Raw genomic sequence first — 25,070 nt, 5'->3', positions numbered from 1 at the left:
CTCGGAACGTTCGCGGAGAGTCGACAATCTAAGCTAATGAAACACTTAAACACTGAGGTGAGAACAATCTGCAACACGCCTACGCAGCTAAACTACGCAAGTCTGGTGCATCAACATCAACAAATAGACGCTCGAGTCTTCTTCACGTACATAATAATTACTTAAACCATTTACAGAAACAATTTGATATGCTCAATATTTTTTTGTCGGATGCTACGAGACGGGACGCAATTCCCGCGCTAAACTCAACTACAATATACACCTAATATAATCTTAAGCCACTGAATATAATCTTTACAATTATACAAAATAAATTTAATTACATAACCATGTAATACGTGCGCGTTGCGCGGGGAAAATGGTCTGTTACTCTTTTTTATTACAATAATCCTAAAGCACTGCTTGATTTATTTGTAGATAATACTGTAATTTTTCACATAATCTGGAATGTATGTTATATCAGTATATGTATTTATTAATACTCATGTAGAATCCTACACTCATGTTTATAAAAATTATTTTGAATAAATCTGTGAAAAAAAATCGACAAGTGTGTGATCTTCAGCAATCACTAGACAACTAATTTCAACAACCTTTTTGGGACAATTGTGTTATTTAATTAAAGAGTTAATAAATTATTACACTATGGTAACATTATTACGTATCACAAGCAGTGTTATACGCACAAAACTTTATACATGAAGCGATATAGATAATTCAAATCCATATGTCATTCGATAATTACAGATGAACTAATCAATATACTCGAAAAAATAGTACTTCTTGAAAAAGTATCGCTTTATGAAAGTTTCACAAAATAGTAAAAACATTTATTTTCTAAAATATAATCTGCAATTTTCTGTAACAAATGTATAAAGCGTGTAAAAGACATAGTTTACAAACAAAAGCGTTAATTTATCACTGGCAACATTTATGAGTCACAAAAATAAAAGACAGTTAAAAATATATAATTTGAAAAGGACACTGTGACGTACATAGTAGGAGGTCTAAAAAAATATTTATACGATACATAACTTGTATGTGAATTTTTGTGTATTCTAGGTATTTATTTATTTGCTTTAAAAGTTAACACATTGAATTTAATAAGATTAAATACAACAATTAGTGGGCTCTACTAATTCATTAACAACAAATCCATTAGTTATAAGTTGTATGTATTTTACAAAATTACACAAAAGGCGTAGTGCGTTGCGTATACACACGAGTTAGTACTATATTGGGGTAAGACGAGGAGCGATCGGACCAGGAGAATCAAAAAAGCCCACAAAAATACATTGGGACAGTATCTTTTTAATGAGGGCATAATACTGATCGAAAACATCATTTAAAACAAGTAAATTATTAAAAAAAACAAAATACCCGACTGCACACTAAAAAAAGAGTGATTGAAATGAATCTAATGATACCGCATACATATTTTTTTAAAGGGAAATTTAGAAAAAATATTATTATGTCTTTATCCCGTGGGACTTTTAGGATAAAATGTATCCTATGACACTCCCGTAATCAAGACAAATCTAACGATACCTCATACATCAAAATCCATCAAGCCGTTTAGGCTACAGGTGGTCACAAAGGAAAAGACATACATACATACTTACATACACTCGAAAAACATTACCCTCCTTCTTTGGCAGTCGGGTAAAAAAAGTAGGGTATCCAAAAAAAAATTCCACATCAACAATTTTTTCAAGCTAGTTCACTCCTAGCCTAATTCCAAAACATAACATGAACATTTCCCCCCCCCCCCCCCAATCACTAGTAGCAACAGATTCCAATTCCTAGCCCGATCCCCCCTCCCACGCAACAACGACTCCCACCAGATGGCGCCACATCACGTAACTACAAGCACGTTACTTGAATCTCGCGAAGGCGGAGCTGAGCTCGTTGATGGCGGCGTTGGTGACGGCCTGGCCGACCGCCTGGTTGACCTGCTGGCGCATGTGCGGCGGCAGCTGGCTCACTGCGCCCAAGGCAGCACCCGCCGCGCCGCCCCCACGCCTAACATACATGCAGATTGTACGCTACTTGTGTTGCTCAATGTATTTTGACACTTTCGTTATATTATGTAGTTTTAAGTACATATTGTACAAAATGTACTAGAATTAATGATTTGTCGCTCAATGTATTAGACTCTTACCACACTCCGGACACTCCATACAAAATTATTGTTTTGACAGTCACACTGTAGAGACTGCAAATGTCTGTGTTAACGCTTTATGGTTGGCACAAAAATTCGCGTTTTTCTGATGAAATACATCCGTAAACAGCACAATATCTAACCATTTTCTACGAAAAACGATAATCACAAATCCAAAATAATAAAATTACTTTAAGTCAATTTGATTAATGTTGTCAAGCTTAGTTGCGATCGTCCTTGCAGAAATCGTGCGGGGTGAGGTAATTGTTTAATTTTGGCGGGAGGCGGAGAGTGTCCGTCCAGCGTTTACCTACTATTATGTATTCTGTGCTCTTACTACGCTCCAGGTTTTAGGTACCTAGTTTGATTTAGGTGAAGGTTGGTTCACAGTGCACTTTCATTGCGAAATTGGATTATAAAAGTGCACCACTATTCTTAAGTTGATGATTTTTTAAACATATTAAATTTATATGTTGCACATATTGAATTTATAATTCATTTATAGCTTTTTGTACCAAAATTGGTCCTTCAAGCCGGTTTTCGAAATAATCATAAGAGAAATATTATTTTACAAACTAGACAAGAGCCACAAAATAGTTTAAAACATTAGTAGCATGTTACATCATAATTACAATTGAGATTAATATAAAAACACACTCACAGCTTCTCTGTAAGTATTGAGTAATGTAACTGCCATAATATATCGTAAAAATCGTAGCTTTATCTCTTACAGGGTAACTGTGATTGTTTAACATAATTTTATTAAATACACAGTGAAACATATTTACAGTGGGGAGTTGTAACGAAGACCACACACGTGTTAGTGACAAATTACATGCAGTGCTTTATCTAACAATGACTTATAACTGGCTAATAATAAAATGAACGTAATCTTAAATCGGTATACTAAAGTAAAATAGCAAAAAAGAGCCTACATTGTACACATTTGTTGATTCTTTATATAAGTTAACTTGGTATATTATAAATCTTAATAGACACCTATAAATTGGAATATATTTTTTGTATAATTCTTAAATCTCACTGCAGACAGTTCCGATACTTCGATGCGAGCACAACCTTATCGTTGTTACACAAAACGGGAGCTTTATAGGTTTAAAAAAATAACATTTTAAAGTAATATTCACAAAAATAAATTACTCATTTGTACTTACTACTTATATTTCTTTAAATCACATAAGGGGCTGTCCATTAATCACGTGAGGCTCGAAAGGGGGGGAGGGGTCCATCAAAAAATCACGAAATATCACCAGGGGGACGGGGGGTAAAGTAATACATCACGTGTATTTATTTTTTCGGCAAGCGCGCGATACTCAACCGAAAAGGGGCGTTACATGTATTTATTTTTAGTCAAACGCGTACAACTTGTTCGCATTTCTTTCATTATTTTTATGTCATTCGAAACAAACTGCAATCTTTCTGTCTACCTATGAACGCTTAGTAAAGTAGTCTTTATTTTCTATAATAAAATAAGATGATACTTATACCAGTATTTTTTTATAAATAAAAAATAGAGATATAGGGGGAGGGGGGAGGGGTAATCTTAAACCTCACCACGTATCACCAAGGGGGAGGGGGGGGTCAAAAAATGCCGAAAAAAACCTCACGTGATTAATGGATGGCCCATAAACCGTCCGCAGGAGATTCAGGAAGCGAATATTTTTACTACAACCACCTACGTAAACATTACTAATTTGATTATTTATTGGAAGCAATATTCTTTCAGACATTTCATAAGAATTATATTAATTATTTATCATTGTAACTAATAATATCGTATATAACATATGTATAAATATTTATGTATTAACCGAATGTTAACTTAATACATTTGATAATCATGTTTCAAAAAGATGTAATAAGTTTTTGAAATAGATTTAACCAACAGTAGGGGCGAATTTCGTTGTTTAATAGTGCTTTGCAACAATAAACATTAATAAATAGAGAGATCGCATTTTAGGTTATATTTTATTGGCTTTAAGAATAATACAATGTTTGATATTCAATTGTACTAAGTTAACATGTCTATTTTAGTTAGTACCTTATTTCGTACGTAACTTAGTTTGTTAGCACGCCCCAGCCCGAACACTTAGCGCCGTCTGCGAAAATAATATGTCTACTTTTGCAATATTCTTCATCTACCAAATGAAGACTGACAAACGTTTTTATCAAAGTTAAATCATAAATATGAATACCTATTTTACTTGATTAGTAGAGCAAGCATAGAATATATTAAACAAATATCCCAGTGATTATACTACTAATAATTATTATGGCTGTTACATCACCCAAATACAGAGCAAAGCACACACAATAGAAATAAGAGGTGCAAGTATAGTTTTTATTTCCCAAAACCCATTTAAATACTATCATGGAAAAAAGGCTTTATTATGCAAACAGACAAAAATTTCAATTATTTTATACTTTTGTGTGTTTACACAATTAGTTTTATTACTACTATATTTTCTGTGGAAATATTAATTAAGAGAAACCATACCATACAGAAAAGAGGAAATATTCCACATAGCTTGTGTGTTATGTATGTACTATGTAGATATGTATAATGATTTTGTATCATCGAAAAGAAATAGTATATAGTATTGATTAACGAGTGGAGATGAGTTCGTGTATGTTTGTTTTGAATTATAATATGTAGTTAGATACGTGTTATCGGATAGGTAGTTTAAGAGTCAGAATTGCTACAAAAGCTCCTAGGGCTTTAGGTTCAATCCCTTTATGACTATACTACGTCGTTCATATATTTTACGACGGTTTTGAAAATATTATTTTTCGAAACTAGGTACCTACGCGTAATAAATTTGCTGTGTATACGCGTATCTGAACATTTACATGGCTGCGTATGTATACAAATGCCTGCACATGTATGTGTATATGTTTGTCACTAGACGTGTAAACGTATGTTTGTTTCAGCATGTATGAGATTATGCGTATTTGTGAGCTAACTTTTGGGCGGGTGTGTGTGTAGATACATATAGTATACGCGTTACGCTTATACATATATACGTATGTGCGAGTGTTAGTGTGTTGCATATTTGTAAATGTGTGTGCGCGAGTCAGTTGCGTTCATGTAGAGTACTCCTAACGCTCATGTGTCAAGTGTGTGTGTTGCTCATATGTACATGTGTGCGTGCTGCTCATATGTCCCTACGTGTAACATGTAACAATGTAGCATGTTATGTCCGTGTATGTGTATTTGTTAGGGTCAACTCACACCAAAAGAGCGGCGGAGGGCAGCGAAGCGGAGCGCAGTTTCCGTGTCATATGAATTTTTACTTTATTATCATTACTATAAAACTTATTATCGCCTGAGAAACTCGAACGAGTCTCGAAGATGCCGATGCTGCGAGTTTTCAGGCGATAATAAGTTTTATAGTAATGACAATAAAGTAAAAATTCATATGACACGGAAACTGCGCTCCGCTTCGCTGCCCTTCAACGCTCTTTAGGTGTGAGTTGACCCTGTGTATACTCACGTGGGTATGAGGGGCGCGGGCAGGCCGGCGCCGGGCGCGGGGCGCGAGCCGGGCGGGGGCGGGGCGGCGCCGCCGGGCCGCGAGGGCAGCGGGGGCGCGGGCCGCCCGGCGCCGCCCGCGGGCTGCGGGGGGGCGCCGCGCTGCCCTAGCGAACCTGCCAGAGGTAGAGTACAAGGTTTAATTGCGGAGGAAAAAGCAAATTTTAAAAATGGAAAATTTCTTTAAATAGAATAATTATTTATTAGAATTTTTTTTATGGAGCTACCCAGTTACAAATATTATTATATAAATGACTTCGTCAAACGTCAAAGTCAATAATACTTTTACACTAAAAATTAGTATCAAAATGTCATACATTATATTTTATCCTTATATCTCACATATAATCTACATAAAACATGATTTAATTTCTGTTAACGTAATATTTAATTAGATTTGTATGCTCATAATCTACCTATTGAACAGTGAGGGTAGTTTGCACTAACACTGCTAATGCAGAATTCTCTTCAGTTATAAATCATAAAAAGAAAGAAATCAGCAAGATACACGCTTTCACTATCCTAAAACAGCAGTTCTAATAATAAAAACTAGCAATAGAGCATTGAGATATACATATGGAGACGACACCGCCTACATCACTTATGTTCCGCTCAACATACGCCATATGGCGTAACTGCACGCTCATTTTTTATTTGTTCTTATCTCATTTTAGTGAAACGCATCAAATATGCCTTCGTGTGTGTTACGATATTGCACAAATAATACAAATAATACGGAAAAGTGTAAAGGAATAACTTTCATCGGTAAGTACCTAACTAGATAATAATTTTTAAAACTTAGAGCAAAAAAATGGCGCACAGATTTTGTTCGTGGCGTCTCCTCCATACGTAGTAATATTATCTGAATGCAATAGAGGGTGTTGCACTAACTCTGCTGCGGCGGCGCGGCGCGGCGCGGGCCGCCGGGCGAGGGCGGCGACAGGCGCGGGTTGGAGTCCAGCCGGCTCTCCAGCCAGTCGTTCTTCACGGGCGGCGGCACGGGCGTGCTCACCGTGGCCATCGACACGTCGCCGATGATGTGCAGCGCCTCCTTGCACGCGTGGTACATGCGCAGCATCTCCTCGCGCTTCAGCGCCTCCTCCGGCGACTCCTCCATCATTTGCGACTGTGCAACCGCACGTAAATGAGTTATAAAGATGTATAAATAGACTGTACGGAATGCAAATTAAGAACCTTTCTTATTTTAGCCAAGAAACTACGCCTACAGTTCGAAAGGTAATTGAGCTTTAACATGAACCTTATTAATCTATACAAGTAGCTCATTGAAAATAAGCAAGTTTTAAAAACTTCATGAGACGGAATATTTACGACTGGAATAGCATGATTCTTTAACTACATAATTTTATAAAATTATGTGGTTTCAAGACTTTAAAAAGTATCTATAACATTTTCTTAATGCATAAATTCAGAGTAAAACAAAATTTTACTTAATAGCTAAATATTTCATAACCCACCTGATCACCAGACGCATACAGGTGCGCAAGCAGTTCGCCGTTAATGAAATCTTTGGCATTATTGATGATCATCATCATGATCGTCTTCGGCACGAGGTCCCTCGTGGTCTTGGTGACTATGCGCATGTACGAGTCGACCAGATTCCGGATCGTCTCCACTTGCCTCTCTAGCTGCGGGTCCATACTGCTTGTGCCGCTCGAGTCAGAATTCTGCAAGAAACCAAATAACCATAGAATAAAAACACTACTTAATATTGTGAAAAAGACCTCCTCGATGAGTAATGACGATACGATATTTCTAACGAGTAACAAACGAATGTGGCTGTGTGCTGTATGTATGCAAGTTCTTCCCGACACGATATTGTCAGAAATATCGGGGACGATGTATTTAATCGTTTTGTTGCTTCTAATAACAGCTATATGAAACTTTTGTCTAGAAACCGTTGTGGCGAGAACTATAATATGTATATGAAGGTGTGCGCATAGGTATTTCTTTTTGTAATTGTAGTTTTTAGGTTTGTATTACTTTCTTAATGACTGTTTTTAAGAATTGCGAAAACTTCGTGTCTTTGAAAAAGTATAAATAGTAGTACAAAATAAAATTTATTACAAAAATACATGAATACTAATGTAGAAATTGAACTTATAGTAAGAGTATCACACTATCAAAATGAACTTACAATCATCGATCACTTTTATGGACTTTGTAAACAGTAATTACTAAGGTAGAATCTGTATCATGTACCTATGGCGTATTCGATAAGATATTTATGTGTATTATAAAAAGACAGTAAAACGAGAATCCTTACATCTTGTTCAATATATAAATTCTAACTATCGTAAATCTTAAAGACGTTTCACACGTCCACGAGCATTATCAAAAAAGCCTGGGATTAACGCATAAAACCCTTGTCTACAAGCGGCTGATCTACAATGATGACTATAGGATATCCAACGTGATCTATGAGTGGCTCAATTAAACCATAAACTAAGCCTTTGCTCAACCAAACTCATGCATTAATAAGCTTGTGGTTGTTAATTTTCTGTCTTATAGCATTAATTAATTTTAAAACGCACTTGTAACGTCCTATAAAAACAGCTATCCTAAAACCCTCAAAATAAACCTGCTGCCTACTACTGATCAATGCGAATACATTACAGTAGTTAGAAATATAATCGATATAGATACATAATATAAGTTTAGTCTCCCGTAACGCTGCCCAAACTTCTCTATCAAACAAAGCGAATTCAAAATAATTATTAAACATGCATTCACAAACTTTAAACTTCTTATGCCAACGCATCACACCCTATATACATCTTCAGTCCATAGCACAAATATTGGAAACGACTTACTTTCTTATTTGGACCCGGATAAGGCAGAATAAACTAAAAATAAAAAAACAGAAGATGCTAAAACAAACAATAATAAACAGAACAAAAAAAAAGATTATTCAAAATCCTTTCCTAATTTATTATATCCCAGCATAGTTTAAGAATAATTTTCTGTGCTAAAAATTTCATATTACTCATAAAAAAAATATTTTTATTAAAAAAATGTGAAAATGCGCAAAGATCCAAACACACACGATAAAAACAGTACTTCACACGAGTAAAAAATGGCGCTACATTTGAGGGTTACATGCTTACTCTATTAGCGGTAAAGTAGAATATACAATGTGCGTATCAATAATTATATGTAAATAGATAGCTGAAAAACTTATGCATAAGATTCGACTTACACTCCTCTTGAAATCAGATATCCATATAAAACAATGAATTACGAGTTAGTATAGTATGATATAATATGTGCACTATCAAAACAAAATCAAGCCTGTTACAACAAACCTCGTTTCCTTCGCCCTGTATCGCATGGCAAAACAATAGATTATTGTATATCAAGTCACTGACGGTACATACTATTAAAATATCAAATAGTTAAATAAATACATATAAATATAGTTAATTGTAAAGCAATATATTATGCTATAAGCTAAGAACTATAGGATCAAAAAGTAAAGAGAATATTGAGAGGAAGGTGAAAGAAAGAGTAAGATAAATACGACAGGCAGAATACTGTGGAGTTAGGACATACCTCTTCGCCGTTGGCCGCTTCTGAAGTCTTCTCTGGGTACACACCAGCTCGGAGGAACGACGCCTTCCAGGAATCCACGTCGTCTTGGGTTTCGCATGACAATTCCAGTTGCTTGTAATCCTGATACAATAAATTATTATTAAGTTTATGTACTGTTGTGGTTTTATTGGAAAAATGTTGTGCCTCTTCTACTTTTCCGCTCTTTCAGGATAATAGAACTCTGAATGAATAAATAATAACAATGAAATCTATGTTATTATTTGGGTCCAGCAAGAATCTAACCCTGAACCTTTCCGTGTTATACTAACTTATGAACCAAACCAGTCAGACATGATGAGATAGAAACACAATCCATATAGCACACAAAGCCTTTTATTCTTCTTCTCCTTTTTTCTTGTTTCAGATTTGTATCTTATTTAATGTAATCTTTGTCAAAGATCAATTTCACTTTCTTCGGAACTTCTACACATATTTTTAGCATTAAATTAAGAATTGTAAAAGTTACATTTTTCATTTTTGTGGGTACCTTGTACACGTTCCTACCCTTATGCGACATGAAGCCCTGCTCGAGGTCGCGCAGCTTGAGCCCGTCGAGCGGCAGCATGTACTTCTTCTCTCAATAGATTCCATCAGTATGTACTGTACCTTGTACACGTTCCTGCCCTCCGGGTTGAAAAGCGCGAACATGTGGCGGCGCGACATGAAGCCCTGCTCGAGGTCGCGCAGCTTGAGCCCGTCGAGCGGCAGCATGTACTTCTTCTCTCAATAGATTCCATCAGTATGTACTGTACCTTGTACACGTTCCTGCCCTCCGGGTTGAAGAGCGCGAACATGTGGCGGCGCGACATGAAGCCCTGCTCGAGGTCGCGCAGCTTGAGCCCGTCGAGCGGCAGCATGTACTTCTTCTCTCAATAGATTCCATCAGTATGTACTGTACCTTGTACACGTTCCTGCCCTCCGGGTTGAAGAGCGCGAACATGTGGCGGCGCGACATGAAGCCCTGCTCGAGGTCGCGCAGCTTGAGCCCGTCGAGCGGCAGCATGTACTTCTTCTCTCAATAGATTCCATCAGTATGTACTGTACCTTGTACACGTTCCTGCCCTCCGGGTTGAAGAGCGCGAACATGTGGCGGCGCGACATGAAGCCCTGCTCGAGGTCGCGCAGCTTGAGCCCGTCGAGCGGCAGCATGTACTTCTTCTCTCAATAGATTCCATCAGTATGTACTGTACCTTGTACACGTTCCTGCCCTCCGGGTTGAAGAGCGCGAACATGTGGCGGCGCGACATGAAGCCCTGCTCGAGGTCGCGCAGCTTGAGCCCGTCGAGCGGCAGCATGTACTTCTTCTCTCAATAGATTCCATCAGTATGTACTGTACCTTGTACACGTTCCTGCCCTCCGGGTTGAAGAGCGCGAACATGTGGCGGCGCGACATGAAGCCCTGCTCGAGGTCGCGCAGCTTGAGCCCGTCGAGCGGCAGCATGTACTTCTTCTCTCAATAGATTCCATCAGTATGTACTGTACCTTGTACACGTTCCTGCCCTCCGGGTTGAAGAGCGCGAACATGTGGCGGCGCGACATGAAGCCCTGCTCGAGGTCGCGCAGCTTGAGCCCGTCGAGCGGCAGCATGTACTTCTTCTCTCAATAGATTCCATCAGTATGTACTGTACCTTGTACACGTTCCTGCCCTCCGGGTTGAAGAGCGCGAACATGTGGCGGCGCGACATGAAGCCCTGCTCGAGGTCGCGCAGCTTGAGCCCGTCGAGCGGCAGCATGTACTTCTTCTCTCAATAGATTCCATCAGTATGTACTGTACCTTGTACACGTTCCTGCCCTCCGGGTTGAAGAGCGCGAACATGTGGCGGCGCGACATGAAGCCCTGCTCGAGGTCGCGCAGCTTGAGCCCGTCGAGCGGCAGCATGTACTTCTTCTCGCGCTCCTCCTCGTCCTTGAACCACGAGATGCTCTCCGACGTGAGCACGAACCAGTAGTCGCGGGAGCCTCCTGGACGGAACGCGCCGATATTCAATACCCGTAAGGTAGGGGGGTTAAACGTACAAAAAAGAATGGGATCAAGTATGCGACTAATTGTGAGGTCACAGATGTAATTTATCATGACTAAAATAGGCGTTATCCAAAATGGTTTTTCGAGTTAATGACATTTGACACAGTCCTTGACGTTCCACGACGACTTGCGAATATTGGACAATAGTGCACTCCGTACTTTCCAATTACCAAGATGTTTTAATGCATTTGTGAAGCAAAAATAAAAAGGGTTGATCTTTTAATATGAACATTTTTAACGTAACACGAGGCAAAATGTTTCGATAGTTTAAAGTTGAGTGTATCTTTAATTGAGGAATTATTTTGTTACGTATATTATTTAAAACTTATTTCAAAGTAAAAGACAAATAAATAAGACCTTCAAAAGGATTCAAAATTACCTTTCATTATTCCCAAGTTGTGTATGCACATGTACCCTTTCCTGATGACTTGGTTCCCGAGCGCCCGGTGACCTGACTTAGCCGCATTTTCAGACTGATTCTGTGCGCTGTAAAGTAAAATCACATTATATACAGTACGGATAAACTTAAAAAAATTGGGCTAATGAAAACAAAGCCAATTATTTAAAAATCAAAAGTTCTATTTTATAATATTGGTAGGACTTTTTAAATACCCTAACGTTCTAACATAGAAAAGAGTATAAGACCCTCTTTTTATTAACAAGAAGCACATTGCTTTCAACTAGCAAATGGTTATAGATTCTAACGTAATGGGATACAATCTAGTATCTACACTAAAAGCAAACAGTTAGCTGATGAACTTTAGTGTTTATAACTATAGAGTTAAATCGAGCCAGTAGCTTTTGCGTAATCGAGAAACAAACATATAACCAATATCAGAAATTTACCCATTTATATATTACATTTTTATGTATCATCAAAAAATCGCAATTAGTGAAATTGTCTTCATACAATTTTTAAAAATGTTTAAGCTATAAAATAATAGAAATAATCATAGAGTGACTAAGATGCTTGATCTTACCTTTTCTAATGGGCAGTCTTCAATTGGTAGTAGATATTATATTATAAAGACAACTTTATATGATTGTAAAAAACGGTGTTACCACTTCTAGATTTATGGTTTGTACCGGATGTAAAACCACGTTTCAACGAAAAGTTTGTTTGTTTGACTAACACACAAAAACTACTGGGAAGTTGAATTCTTAAAATCAGTTGTTTGATGGTTTCAATTGTGGTATGAGTCATATAGATTACATGAATTACAGCATGGTTTTCATTGTGGTCAAAAAAATTCAATTACTTTTTACCAAGCATGAATTATAATTTATTAAATGATAATTAATATTTATTATTTATTTGTAATTATTATGAAGCAATAAACTCTTTCAAGATATAAATAGTGCAAAAAGTGACGTTTGTAAGTTTGCCCGCTCCTTAGTAACAAGTTACGGTGCATCATTCCTTTGAGTGATTATTTTATGAAACATGAAGAATATGTTACTTCTGCTTACATCTTACTTCATAAAGAGAAAAAGGTCGAGTGTTATAGAACTGCCAAAAACTTTAGTTCAAAATATATCCGATAAAAAATACAGTAAAAAAAACACGTGAGCGCGGGTGAAACCACGGTTTAAAGCTTGTAACAATATACATTATTAGTCGGTAATATCATTTTTACTAACCGATTATTTTCATCAACATCATTATAAGATGTGTGCCGTCGTTTGCTGTAAAAATAACAGAGCTATTAGATCACAAAACATGGATCGAGATAGAAAAGAAAACGCCACCGAAAATCGTGACATTTTCTTCAAAAAACAGAATCTAACAAATATACCATGGAAGGATCAAATTTAATATGATTGAATCAAGTTTAACGCACGTGTCTTGTGTATAAAAAACAAACAAAACAAGAAGATGTTGAATGTAATAGTTGCAGACATATAAAAATATGATAATGATGAATTATACCTTGATCTATGTTCTGTGCAATAAATACAATGTACATGTGATTATATATATCTATCTAATATATAAAAATCAATGCCACTTTTCGTTGTAATTCCATAACTCGAGAACGGCTGAACCGATTTCGATAATTCTTTTTTTATTATATTCCTTGAAGTACGAGGATGGTTCTTATGTAGAGAAAACGTTAATATGTACCACGGGCGAAGCCGGGGCGGACCGCTAGTAATATATATATATGTATGTATATGTGACAGTAAATGAACTTTTAACAAAGAGTAAAGTTTTAGTCAGCGATTTGAATAGTATAATTTTCATATTAAAATTATTGTATGCCGGTGGATATTACATTGGTAGAAAATAGAAATATGTATTTGATATCTGTAAAGGTGTATCTAGTCTGTTGTATATAGTAATAAGTGAGGATATAATTTTTCTCATAAATGAATACTTAAATAATATTATTAAGTTAACCATCTCCTAAAACAATATCTTGTTATATGATAACATTATAAACATAATTATAGACCCTAACTTTGTTTATGCTATAAAGAGCATGAGCTTTGTTCATGCGATTGAAGCATGGAAACAGGAACATTTTGTTAATTAATGTTGAAGTATGATTTAGCCTAGTTTATAAGCAAGCGATGTAAAGATTGCTGAATGAAAGTGAGCCACACTTTTCCACATTTTCCACTTTTTCAAACATAATTAAGATATTTAATTAATGAATTGTCAAATAAAAGACTAGCATTATCACTTCAGTTATCATCTAACAACAACAAATGTATAAACTCCGATAGAGTTTGTTTTAAGGTATCTCGCATGCAAAGTTATCCTTGAAGCAGCCTCCAATTTTTTTGTGTACGAAAAGAATATTCTGAATATGCAGAGTATCGAATGCGAGCGATCTTGCGAATCGCTTTTGCTCTGTAATTTACGAACATGTTTACTTTGGAAAAGCACATGTCCATTTTTTGAAGAATTTTAATGCAAGTCTTATCTTGTTACGTGCAGCGCACAAAGTACACTAATTACATTCAAATCGCTTTTAATGTTACAATAAAAACATGCCACACACTTACTTTAACCCAAACAAACGATTGTCGCACTTACCAATTAGTCCCCTTATGTTACATGACCTGTCGACTTATTTAAACACAGTTTACTGTGAATATACTCACATGGCAAACCCAATTGAAGACTGTAATATCTTGAATCTGAACAGCACCAATTAATTCCCTTATGTGTTACATTATTTAAACTTATTTTCACTTATTGCAGGTACACAGAAAAAACAGAGCATGTGGCTCTGTTTTTTCTCAAAAGAAGGTTTCCTGTCCGTTACCAAAAAAAAATGTACTCACTTGGAAAGCAGACCACCCCTCACTTCCTGGGTAGTACCAATTAATTTCCTTGTACGATACACTATTGAATTATTTACACACGCGGCAGGCACACTCACTTGGCGAACCCGATGAAGTCCTCGTGGTTGGTGTTCATGTAGGCCAGCTCGCAGTCGATGAGCAGCACGAGCTGGTCCTTGCACTGCTGCTCGCGGGACGCACGTGCCGATACACTACACATGTCTACACGCGGCAGGCACACTCACTTGGCGAACCCGATGAAGTCCTCGTGGTTGGTGTTCATGTAGGCCAGCTCGCAGTCGATGAGCAGCACGAGCTGGTCCTTGCACTGCTGCTCGCGGGACGCACGTGCCGATACACTACACATGTCTACACGCGGCAGGCACACTCACTTGGCGAACCCGATGAAGTCCTCGTGGTTGGTGTTCATGTAGGCCAGCTCGCAGTCGATGAGCAGCACGAGCTGGTCCTTGCACTGCTGCTCGCGGGACGCACGTGCCGATACACTACACATGTCTACACGCGGCAGGCACACTCACTTGGCGAACCCGATGAAGTCCTCGTGGTTGGTGTTCATGTAGGCCAGCTCGCAGTCGATGAGCAGCACGAGCTGGTCCTTGCACTGCTGCTCGCGGGACGCACGTGCCGATACACTACACATGTCTACACGCGGCAGGCACACTCACTTGGCGAACCCGATGAAGTCCTCGTGGTTGGTGTTCATGTAGGCCAGCTCGCAGTCGATGAGCAGCACGAGCTGGTCCTTGCACTGCTGCTCGCGGGAACGCACGTGCGACATTATGATGCGTTCCGTCTCTTCGCGGAGGCGTGGGTAGCGGGACATCTGAAAATAAATAGATTTATATTATAGCTATTAATTGTATTTTTATTCAATGGGTGTATTAAATGGAATATTTGGTATCAATGAATTTAATTTTCGATGATACACATGATATAGAAAGGGTGATAAATAGCCGCTACATTCGCATAAATAGACACTATGTTTATAGTTGTGAACTCAATGTGACTATCAACATAAAATTGTACATACCCTTTCCGTACAAACGCGCACTACGTTGGAGAGCTCCTGCACAACGAGATCCACGCACTTGAGAGAAGGCTCCTTTAGTCGAGCTATCTGCTTCTTTACGATTGCCTCAAACGCCATGTCGGGTGTGAACAGACCAACCTACAAGAGACATGATAAAAGATTTAAATGACAATTTTATAAAGTCCTTAACTACAAGTGTAATCAGAACATTTTATGCAATTTTTTTTATTATTAAAAATAGGCAATTAGACATGTTTTGCATTATGATACGCAACAAACCAGCCCTATTTGCAGCACATTATTTTTTAATTTATTTATATTACATCATAATGAGCCACTCACCCTAATACCGTGAATATTTCGGATAGCGAAAGCGATCTCCCTACGCAGTTCCTTCTCATCGAACTCCATTTTTACAATCTCGAATGGGAACCGCTCGTGGAACAAGCGGTTGATCTTGGCACCGCCCGACAGCTCGTTCGTGTTGATCTGCGCCGATCCAGAACCTTCGATCGTTCTCTCGAAGTCTGTTTGCAGTTGCTGGATCATTCTGTTGCGGATAATTGTTTTGATATGTAACTTTTTTTTCAAGTGTAATTTTTTGTTAGTTAATGTTATTTTAACATGTTATGTAGTACAACATTGTCGTATATTGATTATTTACAAATCACACAATTTTATAACATGCCAAAATCACACAAGGATTAATTTTATATTGTTTAATTAAATCCTGGGAATATTAAACGGTACGGTTAATTGAAGGGCATCATTGAAACAGTGTAAATCATTCAAAACCTACACACACTATCACATCTTTACCTGTACATAAGAAAGGCGCTGACGAAATTCCCCAGAAAATAAATAATTATTATTTAAAAATTCTAGATCTAATTAACACAAAAATATAATAATCTTCAATATTTCAATATATTAGCCCCGATTTATTAGCGGGACTAAATATATAAATTTATAATCATACATTAAATCTGGTCCTTTAAAATATGTATGTAAAATTGTAAAATAATTTAAGAAACAATTTGAGCAACTACCCAAAAAAAAAGCAACTCACTGCAGCATAGCCTTAGTCTTGATAGACGGATCATCAGGTCGGAAGTGCTTGTACTGTTCCACATCCTTCTCGAGCGCTAGCAGTTGCTTCTGCAGTTTATCCCGTAGACCTGGAAGCGTGTCTCTGATGTGGTTCGTGAGCTGTTGGTTGAGCACTCTCTGCAGGTACGGTGTGCCGAGCCGGTCCGCGATGTGGCGGTAGGATGGGTGGCTGGAAGGTGTATTTTTATTTAATTATAGTGTACTAGCTTTCCGCCCGCGGCTTCGCCCGCGTTTTCAAAGAAAACCCGCATAGTTCCCGTTCCCGTTCCCATGGGATTTCCGGGATAAAACCTATCCTATGTCCTTTCTCGGGAATCAAAATATCTCTATACCAAATTTCATGCAAATTGGTTCAGTAGTTAAGGCGTGATTGAGTAACAGACAGACAGACAGAGTTACTTTCGCATTTATAATATTAGTATGGATATATAAAGTAATAGAAAGTACGTGAAGGTAAAGAAAGTTTATATTAGTTAAAGGCACTGATAGTCTAATTGTTACTCTTTGATGCAATTTTTTTGTCATTTTAACTTAAATACGAGCTTAACATAACACGGGATTTTATGACAAAGGCCGCTTTTGTTTTAATCGTAACTTGTTAGTAAACAGATGCAACTGATTTAGTGTAAAATGTATTGTTAAAATCTTAAAAACAAAAATAGTTACACCGTTTTTTAAAGTAAAATTAAATTCGGTATGTTACAATAATAATAATTACATTCTTTTTAATTTAAGAACACTTGATAAAAATTATCGTGCCATGACTCATGATTTAGTAAACATTTAAGAAGAATGTTAAAACTCGAAGACCGATATAGAAGGCGTTTACATAATTATGGTAAACGAAAATACGTCATCGCTTATTGATTATAGACACCACATTCTCTTATATTTGTTTAACATAACAATGTATATGATAAAATGGAATTATGTTTCAGTAGCGCTGGATATTTTCAGTATTATTTATAATCACGACGCTTCTCATTTTACTTTTATTTCCTTTCAAAAATTAAATCTATCTGAAGCGTCTCCATTGCTTTATCAAATTGATATTAACTTTCAAATCTCTACTGATTTTCAAAATAATGCAATATTAAAATGCCATAAGATGTTGCAAGGAAATACACGCATATTAATAACGCATAGTACATTCATGTAATGATAAAAGCGATAGAAGTAGTAAGTGGGCGTGAGCCATGTCGCCACTGATTCGTCGTAACTAAAGTCCAATTGAAAAATATAATACATTGGTATAATGAATGCTACAAAATCTTTACTGTTTTTTTGTTCGCTTCATTAACAAGGTAAATTAATATAACCTAATTAATTTAGCTAATTTATAAAATTCATTTATCGTGAAATTTATTTATTGAATTATTTTACTTATTCTAAATCACATTTAATTGCTCTATTATCTTTATTATAAATAGCATTATATTAACTGCAATTCAGAATATAGATCCAGACAGATAAACATTTGGTTCACACTATCAGTCCAAATACGGTTGTCGCTTGTTTTTACAGATAATAAAAATTTAATACTAGGTACGTATTATCATTGCTTGACTTGAATAAAAACAAACATATTTCTTATGCTATGCGGCGTGAACCGATAAGAAAACAATAATAAACCGGCGCGCGATCAATGAACAACACTTTTATTTGTTTGTCCAATCCATTGCAGAGTTCAATATTGATAAAATCTAATTTATACGATTTTTTTTTATATTAGGCGCATTTTATAAAGACCGAAAGTGTGTAAATAAATAATCATATATGTTTACGTCTTTTTTTTTTTCATTAAAAAAATCCACAACGCATGTAGGTCTGATAATCGTTTATACGTCTTTACTATTTTAGGACTTATCCTCTTATTATCAATTTGTAAAGTTTACATTACAATATGCACCAGCATGCCTTAAAACGTTTTTTATGAAGTTTTCCATCTAGCCCTGCCCTGATTAAATAACCTCTTTAAGTACGCAGCAGCTCGTTATCGAACACGTCACGTCTTTTTATACCCTCGCCCATAATATCAAGTTTATCCCGCAATAACCCTAACCCCGTCTTACCTAAGGAAGAACTTCCTCTCCGCGGCCAGCGCTGCGGATATGTCCTTGCGTCCGTCGATGTCCTTCTGCGAGCGGTTGACGACGCCGATGTACCCGCGCCGCAGCGGCAGCAGCTTGTTCTCGAGCACGTCGCGCGCGTCCGTGCCCTCGTCCATGAGATCCAGCTTGGTGATCACACCGATTGTGCGCAGACCTACAAGTATTCTCGATTATGTTTATTTTATAATAATTACATAAGTCTATTTTTTTGAGAAAATTAACCGCAAATATTGGATATCCAGAAAGGATTTACTACATTTACAGTATGATTCTTTATAACAGACATTATTGAAGATGTCGAATTAGATACATTAAAATATTACGTAAAAATTATATCAATAGCAAACAAAAAGATACAAATTGAATTTGCTAATCACTGTATTCGAGCAGTCATACAATTAGCGGAAACCCGGTTACATCATAGCTTAAGGTCAGTGGAAAACCTGCGAAAGATCGAGACATTACCTTGTGGATCCACTTCTTTGGCAAGTTTAAGGGCATCGCTGTTCGCCAGATCGGTGTTGGCTGGTGTGACAGCGAGAATGAGGCAGGATTCGCGCCTGATGAACTGGAAGATCATGGCTTTGATCTGCTGTTCGATGTCTATAGGCTGGTCGCCGATGGGCACCTTCGTGAGCCCGGGCAAATCGATCAACGTCAAGTTGAGTACTGTAAATAATTATTTTGGTAAAAATGTGGTTCATTCTTCTTCGTCTCTTTTGCATAATTGTTTTAAAAGTTCATTAAAAACTAACGACTATAAACGCTAAAACATTTGCAATTTGTTTCTTTGTGATCAAAACACGAGTGTACACGTTAGCGTTAGTTATGTAATAAATCCGAATGTGTGTCTGTATTAGCGGCAATCTGTATAATCCAGTAAAAAAAAAGTGTAGGTAATGTATGAAATAGTTTCAGTGCATACTACTCAGTACATAATACTTTATATTTTTAGGGACTACTTGGGATTTATTCTCGCAAGCTAAAAAACGCTCTAACAGAACTTGAACAAAATAATGTTGAACAAATAAACAAGGTAAGGACTTTATATTATACCCTGTAGGCTGTACTTATTACGAGTGAACTTATAAACTTGAAAATTTTATATTTGAATTAAATTATTATGTGAACTGAATCTATTTATTAATGTTTTAAATAGGTCACCATTTCATTCATTGTATCGATAGTAACTTGTACGAGTAAGCGTTACACTTACACATAATATGGCACGCATAATAATCAATGAATAACTCATTTGCCTTCTACGTCCTTTAGAAGTTCCCGGTTGATATTTTGTGAATGACTCAGTTCTAAGGAAAACGCGTCACTCCGTATCTTTTTATTGTATTGACATAGAAACTTGAACTTCTCACTGGAGCGTGATTCGGCCGTTGACCTTAAGACTTAATGATTTAAATTTTAGGTAAATAAGTGAAACAAAACAATCTAGTTATAAGTTATTTTATATTTATTACAATGTGTGTGACGCGAGCGTTCTCTTAAAGCAAAGGAAAAATAATTTTATATTATTGAAGCATAATATTATGATGAACGCATTTCAGAATGCAATTCCTAGAATTAACGTAATTCATAAATCAAATAAGGTGGACGATTTACAATTACGCAAAAAAGAATAAGATACTCATATTGATTGATAGTCAATACTATTTTCATCCCTGATCCGGCAGTCGGCATGGAGCTGCCCTTAAAACTAAAACGCAATAAATTCCACGCATGCGCTATAAACGAAACAATCGGGCTTTTTATCAATATATTTCATGACACTACATTTCATCTACCGACTTTTAGATAATTGAAGTGCAATAAATTCGTCATCATCCATATATTTGTTTATAATATGAACCAAAGAATAAATTGCTGAAATTCAAAGGTTTTATTTTTTAAAAATTACACCAATTTTACTGCTAAGGTCCAATATAACGATATGCCGGTTTCTTACCGGGGCTTCGGTTGGGAAATGGGAAAAAAAATGTAGCATTCATTGGTATAATGCATACCTATTTACCTTGATTTTCGATTGTTATATACCTTTGTGGCATATTTTATGTATCGCTCACGTTTCGCAAAATTACAAAGTACCTAATATTTGAATTATTTGAAACTCATTAATAGGTATTTTAATAAATATACAGTTCACACAATTTTCACCTTGAATGTTTCAGAAACAGTTTTCTATTTCTTACATCATTGTATCAAGAGATAAGATAACACTCTTGTGCTTCTGTTTTGTGTCAACATACAAATGAAAAATAAAATGAATAAATCACATTGTAGTAGTAATTGTACACATTTTGTTGGGTTGCGATCTGCTCCTGAAATTATAAATGTGGCGCCTATGGGCCCGGCAAGATCGTGATCTGCTATGTGTATTTAATTTAAATAAATAAATAAAAAATGTGTTCAATAGAATTACTATAGCTATAACATAAGGAAGAAAGATCTCCTGTGGACTATGCATTGCATTCCTATAATATTATAAATTTCCACCGTTAATAGGTATGTATCACGAAGAAATGTAAACATTTTCCTATTACGAGACTTATCTCTTATCAAATGAATCAAACTGTAGACTAAAGATCACGATTGTAAATAAATAACAAAGAAAATTTCATTAATACGCTTCATAATTCCTAGCAGTATTCAAAATTTTAAATTGAATATCATGGTCTTCATAACATTTGTAAAGCCACAGCGTGACTAATATAGAATTTTACGTAAAATTGTTATACGTAATACCTACAGCAAATCGTTTTTACTTTAAAACAATACACTAATGTGCACCGTATCCGCGATGAATAAAAACTCAATAGATGTAAAAAAAAGCCATTATTTTTGTCGCAGTTTTAATTATTGTAACAAAAAAAGTTTTAGTTAACAAAAAGACTAATAGGACCGCTGCCTTGCGCTGAAATCTAACAATTTTCACCTTTAAAATTATGGACATCCTGTTTACTTTTTTCATTTATGCACAATATATGAAATGTATGTGTGGCTTTGCAGGTACCAACATTACTTAGGTATATGAAAAAAAAAATATTTTCCAAATACTTTTTCATTCATCAAATAAATTTCATCCCATAAAATGTATGGGTACAAACATTAATATAATTATGTTGCGATAGTGCTATATGATAATACATTTAGGTCAGAATCGCATCCGACATCAGTTCTGTTTTGCATAATAAATATTGCTCACTAATCTTTCACAATCTCATTATGATCGTACTTAAAGAATCAAGGTTTTAATTACAGGACAATGTAACTAATACATAACCTTTCCTGTTTTAGTAATGACATATGAATATCATTTATATTCCTTATATTACTTAGGAGTCTAATAAATACCTAGCATTAAAATTGTAAGCCTTCAACATCTTTTAAGATAAGACGAAAAACTACTAGAACTTCATATTTTATAAAATTATAGAGCACGGTCTACACCAATTATACTAACCTGTGACACATTTACTAAGAATCAGACAATAAAATATAAAGAAAACCATTCCCTTTTGTAACACAGTTTTGATTTTACCGTGATTCATGTTGTTATAATTATCATGTAATCTTTAGACTATTCAAAATTATCTCTAAACACACACTTCCGATTAAGCATCATAATTATATTTAAAGTGTAATATATGATGGTGTTGAGTCATTGTACACTTAGATTATACCATTTATGGCGTCATTTATAATCTCTTGTCTACTAATTTCAATACCACTTAGGTAGTATGCTTTATAAAAGGTAATTCCTTTATAAATGTTCATGCCATGAAGAATCGGTTCCCAGATATACCGAGCCTAAAGAAACGAGCCAAACAATAAATAATTATACATTAGCTTTAAAACAATTGTGACAATTTCCTCCAACATTTAATGAATATTCTATCAAATAGATTTTTATTTTAATGAAAATTACTTCATGAAAAAAATCGTATCTCATTTCGTACTAAATTTCGCGTGCTAAATATTTTTTTGTGCAATTATAAAATGATGCTGTGCCCTCAGGGGCGAAAGGATGACCTACATAGCATTCAATTAGATTTTAATTGATACGAAGTTCGAATATACGAATCAAAATCACTAAGGTGCATATCATGAGTGACCTCATTTACACACTTGACATCGGACCTTTAGTACAAATCGTATTATACAATCGTCGTATCCTTATAGGGAATACGTACCTATTGCGATAAAATTTGCGACAAAGCGGAAATAAATGTTTTGTCGTGTGTGTTTGTGTCTATAATATACGGAAATCTCAGAAACAAGTGATGTATATTATGGTTGCGCTCTCCCTAGGTCGAGAGAATCTCCCTACTGTATACATACATAACAGCTATATCCATAGCATAAATCCCAAACTATACATCTAGCATTTTCGAACATGAAACATTATTCAGAGGTGAATAAAAAAAATATTTCATAGATTTCATTTGTATATGGAAACATACGAAAGCAGAAAACGTATATGCATCAGTACTTAATTTGAACCATCAAATGAAAATGGTTACAGATTCAATAAAAGGCAGACTGTGAAATTTTCATACCTTTATTAAAATTTGGCAAATAAGGATTATTTAAAAAAAAACATGTTTCTCTCATAATAGAGTGCTATTGAAAAAAAGTTTTTAATAAAATAAACTACTTACCATTTGGTGAATAGACTCGCAAGTTGATAGGCACTGGGGAAATGCCTTTGTTAGATCCAGTGATGCGATCTGTCTCAGATTCAATCTCAGAACGTACTTCATTGAAGTCTGTGAACTTTTTGCCCTTGCAATGCAGGAACTCGGCATATTCTAAAAACAAAATAATACAATAGACATATTGCTACTTGCAATAGAATATTTCTATTGACTATGTATGGGCTGTTATCCAATCTCAACCAAGAATCTCAGTAGAAAGATTTATTTTAATAGAGTTTTTCACATGAATGAACAAAAAATATCTTTATTTTACAAAATAGAACCACAAATGTTTCATTCACAATTTTAATAATATACTATGAGGATTGATAGACGTTACCTGCATTTCCATTTATCAATTGTAGAATCAATGGTCGTCTGGTTACAATACCAGACCCACGGGGCAAGAAATCCCTATAAGAAAAATGACATTTGAACATATCAATGGGTTATGTGTAAAACGGCTAAAATTATGCTAAAATATGAAATTTGGTATGGGGATAAATAGCCTAGATTAGCTTTTGTTGTTGGAAACTTTTTATTCAAGTAAAATGCAAGTGAAACTGTTGTAAGATAATAATAATATAATTAATTAGATAAGATATATGACAAGCTCATTTTTTTGTATCATTATGGTAGGGTAAAAAGAAAAATGGATTTAAAAATAACCCATTTTTTATCGGGAAACAGGGCATTTTTTCTATACTTAATGCATATTTATGACGTAATGATGTAAATCTTAATATATATAAATCTCGTGTCACAATGTTTGTCTTCAATGGACTCCTAAACCACTTAACCGATTATAATAAAATTCGCAAACCATGTGCAGAATGATCCAACTTGAGAGATAGGATAGTTTAAATCTCAAATCGTTTTAGAGAAAGCGGGCGAAGCCGCGGGCGGTAAGCTAGTACTCTATGAATATTTGTACAATTGGGAGAAGTAAGCAGAAAATTGGATATACACATAGAGAAACTACATTCAATTTAATATTTATATTTCATTTGTATGTGTGCTTGTAGCAAATGGTTGTAAAGTCCTGCAAGACGACTGAACCAATTTTAATTTTTTTTTTTTGGGGTTCAGGTGGATTTGAGTATGATTTAAATTTACAATCTGGATGCAAGTGAAGCTAAGTAGAAAAACCTTGACTATTATGTTAAGCATAATTATAATTTAATAATCTATACATCTATACAAATATTATAAAGAGGAAAGGTTTGATTTTTTGTTTGTTTGTTTGTTTGTATGAATTGAATAGGCTCCGAAATTACTTGGCAGATTTGAAAAATTCTTTCACCATTCGAAAGCTACATTATCCACGAGTAACATAGGCTAGGTTTTATCCCTGAAATCCCACGGGAACGGGAACTATGCGGGTTTTTCTTTGAAAACGCGGGCGAAGCCGCGGGCGGAAAGCTAGTCAAAATATAATTTAGATGTATCAAC

At 35.7% G+C, this 25,070-nt stretch overlaps 1 protein-coding gene across 14 annotated transcripts in view; it reads right to left on the bottom strand.

Moving 5' to 3' along the window:
- The window catches only part of LOC123705748 (dynamin), a 29,323-nt gene that overhangs the window by 1,858 nt on the left and 2,395 nt on the right, over positions 1-25,070 (bottom strand). For 2 of the 14 annotated variants that reach the window (XM_045654757.1, XM_045654758.1), the window contains exons 2-19: positions 23,959-24,032; positions 23,583-23,732; positions 19,375-19,578; positions 18,871-19,063; positions 16,758-16,967; positions 16,031-16,238; positions 15,689-15,826; positions 15,324-15,481; positions 12,985-13,029; positions 11,723-11,829; positions 11,095-11,282; positions 9,282-9,401; positions 9,035-9,049; positions 8,929-8,934; positions 7,187-7,396; positions 6,603-6,837; positions 5,674-5,827; positions 1,879-2,022 (exon numbers count right to left, since the gene is read on the bottom strand). In XM_045654757.1, coding sequence (XP_045510713.1) covers positions 1,879-2,022; positions 5,674-5,827; positions 6,603-6,837; positions 7,187-7,396; positions 8,929-8,934; positions 9,035-9,049; positions 9,282-9,401; positions 11,095-11,282; positions 11,723-11,829; positions 12,985-13,029; positions 15,324-15,481; positions 15,689-15,826; positions 16,031-16,238; positions 16,758-16,967; positions 18,871-19,063; positions 19,375-19,578; positions 23,583-23,732; positions 23,959-24,032 — 2,559 coding nt within the window. Of the gene's footprint in view, positions 1-1,878; positions 2,023-4,220; positions 4,279-5,673; positions 5,828-6,602; positions 6,838-7,186; positions 7,397-8,928; positions 8,935-9,034; positions 9,050-9,281; positions 9,402-11,094; positions 11,283-11,722; positions 11,830-12,984; positions 13,030-15,323; positions 15,482-15,688; positions 15,827-16,030; positions 16,239-16,757; positions 16,968-18,870; positions 19,064-19,374; positions 19,579-23,582; positions 23,733-23,958; positions 24,033-25,070 lie in introns of all 14 variants that reach the window. The other 12 variants (XM_045654763.1, XM_045654762.1, XM_045654765.1 and 9 more) reach the window with 9 other exon arrangements.

Source organism: Colias croceus, chromosome 2, assembly GCF_905220415.1.
Source record: "Colias croceus chromosome 2, ilColCroc2.1".
Lineage (NCBI taxonomy): Eukaryota > Metazoa > Arthropoda > Insecta > Lepidoptera > Pieridae > Colias > Colias croceus.
Note: the sequence above shows the minus strand (reverse complement) of the source record. Positions and strands in the feature narration are given on the sequence as shown.